The following is a 13516-nucleotide window of genomic DNA, read 5'->3' as shown; positions in this document are numbered from 1 at the left end:
CAGGATCACGTACTACTCTGAAGTATTACGCATCCTCATCGTCCTACGAGGTTTGGTAGTGACTTGATCCGAAGTTTCATGATCACTATCATAAGCTTCCACTTCAATTGGTATAGGTGCCACAGGAACAACTTCCTGTGCCCTGCTACACACTAGTTGAGGTGACGGTTCAATAACCTTATCAAGTCTCCACCATCCTCCCACTCAATTCTTTCGAGAGAAATTTTTCCTCGAGAAAGGACCCGTTTCTAGAAGCAATTACTTTTGCTTCCAGATCTGAAATAGGAGGTATACCCAACTGTTTTGGGTTTTCTATGAAGATGCATTTATCCGCTTTGGGTTCGAGCTTATCAGCCTGAAACTTTTTCACATAAGCATCGCAGCCCCAAACTTTTAAGAAACGACAACTCAGGTTTCTCTAAACGGTGTCGTCTCAACGGAATTGCGTGGTGCCCTATTTAAAGTGAATGCGGTTGTCTCTAATGCCTAACCCATAAACGATAGTGGTAATTCAATAAGAGACATCATGGTATGCACCATATCCAATAGGGTGCAGTTATGATGTTCGGACACACCATCACACTATGGTGTTCCAGGCGGCATTACTTATGAAACACTTTCCACAGTGTCTTAATTGTGTGACAAACTCGTAACTCAGATACTCATCTCTATGATCATATCACAGACATTTTATCCTCTTATCACGACGATCTTCAACTTCACTCTGAAATTACTTGAACCTTTCAATAATTCAGACTTGTGTTTCATCAAGTAAATACACTCAGCATCTACTCAAATCATCTATGAAGTAAGAACATAACGATATCCACTGCATGCCTCAGCACTCATTGGACTGCATACATCAAAATGTATTACTTCCAATAAGTTGCTCTCTTGTTCCATCTTACTGAAAACGAGGCCTTTCAGTCATCTTGCCCATGTGGTATGATTTGCATGTCTCAAGTGATTCAAAATCAAGTGAGTCCAAACGATCCATCTGCATGGAGTTTCTTCATGCATATATACCAATAGACATGGTTTGCATGTCTCAATCTTTTCAAAAATGAGTGAGTCCAAAGATCCATCTACATGGAGCTTCTTCATGCGTTTTATCCCAATATGACTCAAATAGTAGTGCCACAAGTATGTGGTACTATCATTACTTTTGGCATGAACATGTGTATCACTACGATCGAGATTCATTTTAGGTGCAAGACCATTGAAGGTATTATTCAAATAAACAGAGTAACCATTATTCTCCTTAAATGAATAACCGTATTGCGATAAACATAATCCAATCATGCTCAACGCAAACACCAAATCTCGATGGTAGAGGGAGCATGCGATGCTTGATCACATCAACCTTGGAAACACTTCCAACACACATCGTCATCTCACCTTTAGCCAGTCTCCATTTATTCCGCAGCTTTTATTTTGAGTTACTAACATTTAGCAACCGAACCGGTATCTAATACCCTGGTGCTGTTCGGAGTACTAGTGAAATACACATTCATATAACGTATATCCAATATACTTCTGTCGACCTTGCCTGCCTTCTCATCTACCAAATATCTAGGGTAGTACTGCTTCAGTGACCGTTCCTCTCATTACAGAAGCACTTAGTCTCGGGTTTGGGTTCAACCTTAGGATTCTTCACTAGAGCAGCAAACGATTTGCTGTTTCATGAAGTATCCCTTTTTGCCCTTGCCCTTCTTAAACTAGTGGTTTTACTAACCATCAACAATTGATGCTCCTTCTTGATTTCTACTTTCGCGGTGTCAAACATCGCGAATAACTCAAGGATCATCATAACTATCCCTGATATGTTATAGTTCATCACGAAGCTCTACTAGCTTGGTGGCAGTGATTATGGAGAATCATCACTATCTCATCTGGAAGATTAACTCCCACTCGATTCAAGCGATTGTGGTACTCAGACAATCTGAGCACATGCTCAACGATTGAGCTTTTCTCCCTTAGTTTGCAGGCTTAAGAAACTTGTCAGAGGTCTCATACCTCTTGACGTGGGCACTAGTCTGAAATCCCAATTTCAGTCTTCGGAACATCTCATATGTTCTGCGACGTTTCAAAAACGTCTCTTGTGCCACAATTCTAAACCGTTAGCATTACGCACTGAACTATCACGTAGTCATCAAAACGTGTATGTCAGATGTTTCGTAACATCTACAGACGACGCTGAGGTTCAACACACCGAGTGGTGCATTAAGGACATAAGCCTTCTGTGCAGCAATGAGGACAATCCTCAGTTTACGGACCCAGTCCGCATAATTGCTACTACCAACTTTCAACTAAATTTTCTCTAGGAACGTATCTTAACCAGTAGAACTAAAGCGCAAGATATGACATAATTTGCAAAGACCTTTTGACTATGTTCATGATAATGAAGTTCATCTGATTATTGAACTCCCACTCAGATAGACATCCCTCTAGTCATCTAAGTGATACATGATCCGAGTCAAACTAGGCCGTGTCCGATCATCACGTGAGACGGACTAGTCATCATCGGTGAACATCTCCATGTTGATCGTATCTGCTATACGACTCATGTTCGACCTTTCGGTCTCTTGTGTTCCGAGGCCATGTCTGTACATGCTAGGCTCGTCAAGTCAACCTAAGTGTTTTGCATGTGTTCCGAGGCCATGTCTGTACATGCTAGGCTCCTCAACACCCGTTGTATTCGAACGTTAGAATCTATCACACCCGATCATCACGTGGTGCTTCGAAACAACAAACCTTCGCAACGGTGCACAGTTAGGGGAAACACGTCTCTTGAAATTTTAGTGAGGGATCATCTTACTTACTACCGTCGTTCTAAGCAAATAGGATGCATAACATGATAAACATCACATGCAATCAAATAGTGACATGATATGGCCAACATCATTTTGCTCCTTTGATCTCCATCTTCGGGGCACCATGATCATCTTTGTCACCGGCATGACACCATGATCTCCATCATTGTGTCTTCTTGAAGTTGTCACGCCAACGATTACTTCTACTTCTATGGCTAACGCGTTTAGCAACAAAGTAAAGTAATTTACATGGCGTTATTCAATGACACGCAGGTCATACAAAAAATAAAGACAACTCCTATGGCTCCTGCCGGTTGTCATACTCATCGACATGCAAGTCGTGATCCCTATTACAAGAATATGATCAATCTCATACATCACATATATCATTCATCATATCTTCTGGCCATATCACATCACATAGCACATGCTGCAAAAACAAGTTAGACGTCCTCTAATTGTTGTTGCAAGTTTTTTACGTGGCTTGTATAGGTTTCTAGCAAGAACGTTTCTTACCTACGTAAAACCACAACGTGATATGCCAATTTCTATTTACCCTTCATAAGGACCCTTTTCATCGACTCCGTTCCGACTAAAGTGGGAGAGACAGACACCCGCTAGCCACCTTATGCAACTAGTGCATGTCAGTCGGTGGAACCTGTCTCACGTAAGCGTACGTGTAAGGTCGGTCCGGGCCGCTTCATCCCACAATGCCGCCGAAACAAGATAAGACTAGTAGCAGCAAGAAGAATTGACAACATCGACGCCCACAACTACTTTGTGTTCTACTCGTGCATAGAAACTACGCATAGACCTAGCTCATGATGCCACTGTTGGGGAACGTAGCAGAAATTCAAAATTTTCTACGCATCACCAAGATCAATCTATGGAGTAATCTAGCAACGAGGGGAAGGAGAGTGCATCTACATACCCTTGTAGATCGCGATGCGGAAGCGTTGCAAGAACGCGGATGAGGGAGTCGTACTCGTAGCGATTCAGATCGCGGTTGATTCCGATCTAAGCACCGAAGAACGGTGCCTCCGCGTTCAACACACGTGCAGCCCGGTGACGTCTCCCACGCCTTGATCCAGCAAGGAGAGAGGGAGAGGTTGGGGAAGACTCCGTCCAGCAGCAGCACGACGGCGTGGTGGTGGTGGAGGAGCGTGGCAATCCCGCAGGGCTTCGCCAAGCACTGCGGGAGAGGAGGAGGACTTGGGAGAGGGGAAGGGCTGCGCCAGAACTTGGGTGGTGGCTGCCCTCCCACCCCTCCACTATTTATAGGTGGGGGAGAGGGGGGCCGGCCCCCTTAGATCTCATCTAGGGTTGGGGGCGGCGGCCAAAGGGGGGAGGAGTGCCTCCCAAGTCAAGTGGAGGCCCTCCCCCTTAGGGTTTCCCCTCTCCCATGCGCATGGGCCTTGGGGGGGCTGGTGCCCCTGGCCCATTAAGGCTAGGGCGCCCCCTTACAGCCATGCTGCTGTATTGGACGTGGTGGAACATTTTCCGGACCTCCGGAATCCTCCGGAACCTTCTGGAAGCTTCCCGGTACAATACCGAAAAAAAACCCAAACTTTTCCCGGAACCCGAACAACAACTTTCCATATATAAATCTTTACCTCCGGACCATTCTGGAACTCCTCGTGACGTCCGGGATCTCATCCAGGACTCCGAACAACATTCGGTAACCACGTACATGCTTTCCCTATAACCCTAGCGTCATCGAACCTTAAGCGTGTAGACCCTACGGGTTCGGGACCATGCAGACATGACCGAGACGTTCTCCGGTCAATAACCAACAGCGGGATCTGGATACCCATGTTGGCTCCCACATGTTCCACGATGATCTCATCGGATGAACCACGATGTCGGGGATTCAATCAATCCCGTATGCAATTGCCTTTGTCTATCGGTATGCTACTTGCCCGAGATTCGATCGTCGGTATCCCGATACCTTGTTCAATCTCGTTACCGGCAAGTCTCTTTACTCGTTCCGTAACTCACATCATCCCGTGATCAACTCCTTGGTCACATTGTGCACATTATGATGATGTCCTACCGAGTGGGCCCAGAGATACCTCTCCGTTTACACGGAGTGACAAATCCCAGTCTCGATTCGTGCCAACCCAACAGACACTTTCGGAGATACCTGTAGTGCACCTTTATAGTCACCCAGTTACGTTGTGACGTTTGGTACACCCAAAGCATTCCTACGGTATCCGGGAGTTGCACAATCTCATGGTCTAAGGAACTGATACTTGACATTAGAAAAGCTCTGAGCAAACGAACTACACGATCTTGTGGTAGGCTTAGGATTGGGTCTTGTCCATCACATCATTCTCCTAATGATGTGATCCCGTTATCAACGACATCCAATGTCCATGGTTAGGAAACCGTAACCATCTATTGATCAACGAGCTAGTCAACTAGAGGCTTACTAGGGACATGGTGTTGTCTATGTATCCACACATGTATTTGAGTTTCCTATCAATACAATTCTAGCATGGATAATAAACGATTATCATGAACAAGGAAATATAATAATAACCTATTTATTATTGCCTCTAGGGCATATTTCCAACAAATAAGTGTCATAGTTTTGAACTAACTGCGACACTTATTTTGGATCGGAGGGAGTATGACATTAAATAGTATCATGACGTACCATCCAGATGCAAACGTGTCAAAGAAAAATTAAGAGAACACTAAAAATACCTCACTTTTTAGGGTTAAAACTCACTATGGGGAGAAGACGCATACACAACAATCAAACGGAATTGGAAAAGGAATAGTCGTGCATTCAATCATTAAGCACCCGAACTCAGAATTGAGAAACCTTATCCCTTTTGCTTGGTTGGGATGCTTGGTTAATATAGATTCTCTGTTCCGCAAAAGAAGAAAAGTTCCGCAAAAAATAGATCCTCTGGTGAGGAATTTTGTTACTAGCCAGGCCCAGGCCCACTGCACATAAATGAGTGGCTGAATGGTTCACTTCCCCATCAAGTCTTCTTCTTACTCCTTTATAAATCTGAACGAACCTTCACCCATCTACAGTAATGGCAACTCAGCACAAATCTTCAAATATATGGTATCTATTACATGTAGCTGCAACAAATTTTAGGTGTGGAGGACGCCAGAGCTAGCCATATTGCTAGATCCGCCCTTGCCTACATTGTTCTTTTTGCTCAAAGTGTTGTTATTTTGTGTGGCGACAAAGGGAACCTAATTTGTCATTCATGGAGGCTTTCACTACCATGAAAAATAAGATAGATGTGCCTTTCTTTATGGAATTCATCATTGCTTCTTGGTCCATTTGGGTATCCACAAAATAGGATGTCCATGATTGAAGGTCCTACATTTCTCAGCTTGAAAAGAATTTATCTGCGGGAATTTCTTTGTTGGGGTATAATCAAAGGAAGTATGCCAACACTTCTATAACATGGATTAATGAGAGTTTGTATTATTTTTTTGTGTTCTTTCTTCTTTTTATGTTCTTTGCTCTTTTGATTCCAGGCTTATCTCAAGCCTAGTTGCATATACTTTGTTTGTGTCAGTGGGGTTTTACCCTACTGTTTCACCTAAAAAGTTCACTAAGTCCATATCATATTTTTTGGGGGACATCCCAAGTTCAACTGGAACAAAGAATCCCATTGTATACATGTTTTTCAAATTCGAGCATGTAAGTAGTACAACTACCAATCAAGTCGGTATATCTGCCATAAGTCAAAATCTATGATATCGCATGCTTTTGGTGTGAAAATACCGATATGAAAATTCAAGTTATATTGGTGTGAGTACACTTTCAAACGTTTAGTTGATAATCCAAAATTGCTACATCTAGTCTTAGTTGTGTCACACATTTTCATAAACATGTGTTTGGTATTATTAGAGCTTTGACTTGCCATATTTTTATTTTCATATGTTCATACAATGAGACAGTTCTTTCCCCCAAGTCTACCACCAATTGTGGTCATTTTGTTCATGACACATCATATTCATATGTCAATTGTAGTATAAGTAAGGTTAGTTGTGGCAATGTCAGTGTGTGTGGATTGTGACATCGTTTGCTTAATCGAATTTTTCCTATTTTTTATTGTTTGGTAATCAACACATTTTCCATTTTCATGAACATTTCTCAGCAAAAAATTGTAAAATAAATCCAAACAATTGAATATCAGCAACCACAAAGTAAGTCTTATTTAACAATCAAGCACACTCGGTGGTGGTGTTAATCCTAAGTTTAGAAACCCATCTCATATAAGTTAATCAGATAACCAAAACCATTGATGGAGAATCCTCCGCAAAGCGCCTCCACGAACCTTCTCGGAATCCCTCCCAACGAGTCACCACATGCCTTCTCCGGATCCTCCCTCGACCCGCACAATGAACCATCTCATGTGAGCGGACTCTGACTAGCCTTCATGTGAAACAACAGTAAAGGAGCCAATGTCACCTTTTGCGACGTTGATAGAGACAAGGACGTCAGGTCAAGCTACAACTAGGGTTAGGAAAGAAATAGCTCCAAGACTTGGTTATTACTAATGTGAAGGAGAAGGGAAGACTTGGTTGTGACCCAAGACTTGGCCAAAATATAAGCATGAGGGGGAAATCATTGGTGTTTGGATAGAAAAACCACTTGCTTTAGCTCGATTAGAGCAAACAACTCTCGGCTCAAGACGATTATGAAGTTTTCACGGCCAGCCTTCAGTAATAACCACTTGCGATAGTGAAAGGTTCTTTGTCAACTCTTATCAGTAGCCTACGAGAAAGTATTTCAAACGGTTTTACAAAGCAACACTTGCTATAACCCCTTAAATAGTTGGGTTCCACATACACGTCTTTGTACTGTGTCGACCTATTGTACAGTGGTCTCACTAGCTCTTTAAGGAGGTAGCTAGGGAGCAACATTGTTTGGAGTGAAGGCCATGTTTGTTTGGGCTTTTGCTTATGCTTTTGCAACTTTTTCATTTTGACAAAAAAGCCAAAAAGTTCCTAAATAGGTGCTTTTTGCTTCGGCTCTTGGCTTATACCATCATATAACAATATTGATTCATAAACCAAAAGCCAAAGCAAAAGCCTTTTGTGGCTTTTTTGCCAAAGTGGAAAAGCTGTAAAAGCAAAAGCAAAAACCCAAACAAACAGGGCCTTAGTCAGCTTAGAGAAAAATGTGTTTTTAGTCTAGCTAGTTGCTCATAGGCATAAGGTCTTATCCTTACTTTTGTAATCACAAAAATCCTTAAATCTAATTGGACGAAGTTATTTCTCAAGCGCAATCAAAAGATTAAATTCATAACAAAATGCATGAAAATTGAAGAAGTGTTTCAAACAATTTTTGTTCATAACCAACCAGAGAACTTGCCAACTAGAAAAATGAGTTCGATGTTCAGGCCTAATATTATGCTGACACTGAATAGTTTTGCAGCATCAGTCCATGCAATGGAGAAATTTAAAATACTATTGGCCCCCTGATCACTAGTTTTTGTTCTTTTAGCGGTTTATATCCTCTCTTCTTTCGCTTTTGCTTGTTTTGGTTTTGGGTCTCTTAGCGTTTTGTATTTTCATTTGTTTCCGTTGGTTTTGTATATGATTTCGTGTCTTCTTGGCGTTCTTCTAATACCAGACGACATGCATTTTGATGCATGTTGGTGAGTGAAAAACAAACAGAAACTCAGAAGCAAAGTGCTCTGATCTCAGAAGTACTACAATTAAACATCTCAATCCGCCCGGCCACATTGCATGAACTGTCGAGAATACAAGTAAACGACCAACACAATAGAACATGCTTACTCCAAGTTTGCAGCACCACACTGGCAAAGTCCAAAACAGAAGTTGCAGAATACGATTAAGGTAGGTTACCGAATACGATTAAGCACCACATAATTAATAGTAGCTCCGAGTGACAAGCTGCAATAGTATCCAGCCGTACGTCAGTTGTCCAGGAGACGCTCGCCCAGCTTGTAGGAGACGTAGGCGTCGATGCAGGCGTACTGGACCTGCGCGACCTCAAGCTGGCGCCTCTCCCAGTTGCTCATGGTGACGTGCCGCGGCTTCTCCATGGTCATGCCCAGCACCTCCCTGGCGTAGCCCTTGAGCCCCAGCCTCCTCCTGCCCAGGCCGCCGATGCCGAGGTACTCGTTGCAGCGGCCCTCCAGGTCCACCGGCGCGGCGCACACGAGGCCGTAGTCGTCGGCCAGCTTCGCGGCGTCCTCGCCGACGCCGATGCCGACGCACCGCACCGCGGGGTCGCCGAGGAGGCTCCGGATGGCCGCCGGCACGCGGTTGGCGTAGAACATCTGCAGGACGAGGCAGCTGGTGCCGACGCAGAGCTGGAGAATGGCGACCTTCGAGGTCGTCCACGAGCTGTAGTTGGGCTTCCACTCGCAGTCGAGGCCGACGATGAGGCCGCGGCCGGCAGGGTCATTGGCGGCGCGCACGCGACGGACCCACTCGTCGGCGGCGTTGGTGTCGCTGGTGACCGTCGTGTTGATCAGGGCGGAGCCGAAGGGGACGGTGTGGCGCGTGGTGGCCATCTTCGCCGCTCTGCCGTGAGCTACCAGTGCAGAGAGCTTGCGTCGTAGTGATCGCTGTTCATGGCTAGGTCTCGCTTTATCTTTATATAGTAGTACAACTGTAGTGCTGCTTCAACCACCTGCGTCTAGTAAATTTAAGGCTCCATTTTGGAATTTGGATCGTCGACACATAATCCGAGGAGTCGCCTGTTAGCTTTCCAAGTGAAGGAATTCATCTTTTGGGGGAATCGTGCTGCCTTTACTCGTGCTGCAGTGCTACACGTACGATAACTTTTCATCCGATGATGTACGACATTAGTCAGTCACCCTAGGATCAAGTCACTCCTTTAAGAACAGAGGTAGGATCACCATACTGTATGCAAATCGGATGTAATCAGTCGTACGCAAAGCAATTTCGTTACTCGTGTGGTTTGGCTGGCAAATTTGACCAAAATCACGCAGTGCACCCTAGGATTTCTACCCATTGCAACAGTCCTTTGCAATGGAAAGAAAACGATATACTCCGATTTTGTTGTGATGAATTTATCTTTTTTTAGTGAAGAGTTTATCTTTTACAACCACGGTTTGTATGTTTGTTGTCGCTCTCATTTTTGTTGCAACAAGTCGTTGTTTATTGCCACAAATCCTGGTTTCGTGGTAATATGATGTGCTGCAATGATTTTTATTTTTGTGGCAATACCTATTTGTTGCTACCCTGTGGTGGTACACTGGTACCCATGACTTTTGCTGCAAAAAAATACTTGTTCTTTGCGATACATTTTTTCCGTGTGATGTATTATTTTCTTGCGAGCATTTTGTTGTTGTTGCAATAGTATGTTTTCATTCAAACATATTTTAGTTTTGATGACGACTACCACCATTTTAATTTGTTTTGCGCAAATCATTTTTGTTATAATGGAAAATATAATGTACCATGTATTCAAAATATCTTAGTATAAATTGGTGAGGGCCAAGTGCTATTGCCAATATACGTCAACTATATACTTGTGCTTATGTGATGCCCCACACGGTTGTGTTTATTTGCATCCGCTGGTGCACCTCTCTCAAGAAGAAAAATGTATTAGTTTTTCTCCATTAAACAAATCGCAAGTACGTCATAAATACGTTTGCAGAGAACTAAAATTGAGTGAAAATAACATTTTTAAATCATTTGAAACAAAATAGTTGATTGGGCTTGTAGCCTATTTAGCCACAACTCTTGGTCGGTTAAAGGAAGACAGCCAAGCTCATGAGGTAGTTATGTCAAACATTCTAAAGAAAGATAGTCTGTCCATTTCAAAATAATAACAAGGTGCACTAATTTGTTCAAAATCCCAAACTTTCTATGTTTGATCAACTTATTAGAAAAAGATTTCCAATACCTAAAATACCATATTTGTATCTTTAGCTCCATCACAAAATGAAATATATTTCTATATTTTATTGTTTTGGTATTTTAGATGTTGATAGTTTATTCTATAGATTTGGTAAAACATAGGAAAGTTTGACTTTAAAAAAATATATCTTATATTCTGAAATGGTGGGAGTAGGTAGGTCGATTTGTTTTCTCTTTTTTATATTTTTTTTCATCCACGAACGATGATGGTATGACCCATCTCCTCCAGCACATGGACCATCGCCGCCTCTTTGCACGAGAGACATAACCAGTGTCCACTAACACCTGGTTAGAGCTTAATGCCAAAGAGTATGGCGTTGGCCCCTGAGACATGCGGAAATTTAGGGGGTGTTTGGTTCAGGGACTTTTTAGTCCCAGAGACTAGAAAAAGTCCCTAAAAAGTCCCTAGGAACCAAACGGGAGGGACTTTTTCTACAGGGACTAGAAAAAGACTCTACTAGAGAGTCTTTTTTGATTAGTCCCTGGGACTAGAAAAAGTCCTAGGACTTCTGAACCAAACACCCCCGTAGTGTCAAATTAAAAGGGTCAACGCCACAAAGTATGACATTAAGTTCTAATAGCTAAACTAGCAATACTCTGGTTTTGTTGTCACTGGATTTATCTTTTACAGTGATAAATTCATAGTAATAGTTCATTTATCTTGCCGCAATTTTTATGTTTGTTCCACTCTTTTTTTTGCTGCACAAATTGTTTTTTTTACGATGATAGATTGTTGTTGAAAACAAATTAACTATTTACAGAGCATGGCATTGAGCTTTAATAGCTCAACTAGCATTAATCCAATTTTGTTGTGATTGAATTTACCTTTATAAAGATAAATTTCAACTTCTACTGTAAAACAATGATTCTATCAAACATTTTTATTTACCGTGATAACATGAATGAATTTGTTGTGATTTTGTCCATTCTAAGAATTTATTTTTACAATTATTGCATTTTTTTTTACCATTTTTTACAATGATAAAATAAGTGAATTTTATTTTTGTAGAAATACCTATTTGTAGTGTTACCTCGATCTATATTCTATGGTGGTACTCTCGCCTTTTACTGCAAAATATACTTGTTATCCCAGTACATCTTTTTCATGTGATATACTTGGCTATGTGCCGAGGATTTTCCCAACCCTGCATAGTAGTACTTGTGTAGAATCGATGGATCCCCCTACATCGATCGACCTTCTTTCGATGTACGATTGTTCGACCATTGTTCTGGGCTCTCCGTGAGAATATAGCACTTATGAGATATCTACATGTGGTTGCATTTATTTGGCAGCCATCCGTGTGAGTCACTCAAAAAGAAAAAAAAAGAAAAAAATCTTCATCAGGCAAACCTGAATTACATCTCAAATGTATTTGTTGAGAACCACAATTGAGCAATCTTTTTTAAATCATTCAAACAGAATAATTGATTGGGCTTATACCCTATTTAGCCACAACCCTTGGTTGGTTAAAGGAAGACAATCTGGGCTCATTAAGTGGTTATGTCAAATGTTTTAAGAAAGATATTCCATGTGTTTCAGAATGTATGTGTATTAATTTTTTTCCAAATGCCAAAATATTTCTATGTTTGATCAAGTTATTAGAAAATTATTTCCAATACCTACAATATCGTATTCATATCTTTAGCTCCATAGTGAAATGAAATGTGTTTTAATCTTTTATTTAATTGGTATTTTAGGCATTGATATTTTATTCTATACACTTGGTAAAATGATAAAATTTTGCATTTTGTAAAAATACATCTTATATTCTGAAGGAGTAGGAGTAGCTGGGTCGGATGTTCTCTCTCTTCTTATTTTGATTTTCCTTTTTCATCCATGAACTACCCTCGCCTCTTTTCATGAGAAGCATAACCGTTTCCTCCACCACATGGACTACCGTCACCTCTTTGCATGAAAGGTATAACCAATGTCCGTTGGCACATGATTAGAGCTTAGTGCCAAAGAGTATGTCGTTGACCCATGAGACATGTGGGGATGTGACCAAATTAAAAGTGGTCAACGCCAGGGAGTGTCTTGTTAAGTTTGAATAGCTCAAAGCTAGCGACTTTGGCAGTGCCCATGTAATCTTCGTTTTGCTGGTGAAATGCTTAGGTGTTTCCTATGATATTGTAGCCAAGTTCAACATCGCAGAGGTTGTTGTTGAGCAAAAGGATTATATTTGATTAAAGTTGGGTGAAAGGTCATTTTTTGTTGAACTGGAAAATAACCAATTTTGTCGATCTTCATCCTTTGTTTCCAATATAATAAGGTGGATCTACAACTGAGACCCAACTTCTCCATTTCAGGGAATATTGCAGCTTTCTAGAACATCACTTTTTTGGTTCTTGATTTGCAATTTTTAGGGACATGCCTAATTTATTATTAAGAGGGGCATAGTACAAGCACAATACATGGATATCTTCTTTGACGTTGGATTTCCAAAAAGCAGGTGCAAATGGTTGATAAGCTCGTCGCTTCCATACCTACTAGATAACATGAAAATGGCTTACAAACCCACTTTTGTCGCCTACCATAACGAGTAGGAACTTGAGAACAAAAAGCATGCCTCATCTCAGGCCTTGCCGCTTTCACAAAATGAAGGTCTACGTCTTCATCGTCACAACACCATGAAAAGTGAAAGAACGCCATCAAGAACATCAATGTAGGAAATTGAAGAACCAAATACCCAAACAAGCTCACATGAACTAATAGACCAGATTCATGAGCTACCAACCTAACAAACCAAATCACCATTATTCCAGGTGTCATCATATATTTCGCTTCTCCGACAAGGACGAGGATA

The 13516-nt window shown here is 41.7% G+C and overlaps 1 protein-coding gene across 1 annotated transcript; it reads right to left on the bottom strand.

Annotated features, from left to right (window-relative positions):
• Positions 1 to 8701: 8701 nt before the first annotated feature.
• Positions 8702 to 9337, bottom strand: LOC123076161 (Werner Syndrome-like exonuclease). The gene has a single exon (XM_044498552.1). The coding sequence runs from the start codon at positions 9335 to 9337 to the stop codon at positions 8735 to 8737; it is 603 nt and encodes a 200-aa protein (XP_044354487.1). The 3' UTR covers positions 8702 to 8734.
• Positions 9338 to 13516: the final 4179 nt, after the last annotated feature.

Source organism: Triticum aestivum, chromosome 3D (assembly GCF_018294505.1).
Source record: "Triticum aestivum cultivar Chinese Spring chromosome 3D, IWGSC CS RefSeq v2.1, whole genome shotgun sequence".
NCBI lineage: Eukaryota > Viridiplantae > Streptophyta > Magnoliopsida > Poales > Poaceae > Triticum > Triticum aestivum.
Note: the sequence above shows the minus strand (reverse complement) of the source record. Positions and strands in the feature narration are given on the sequence as shown.

What these genes read in the sequence shown, in the direction of transcription:
- LOC123076161 (XM_044498552.1), bottom strand. Translation starts at nt 9,337, where the DNA reads ATGGCCACCACGCGCCACACCGTCCCCTTCGGCTCCGCCCTGATCAAC.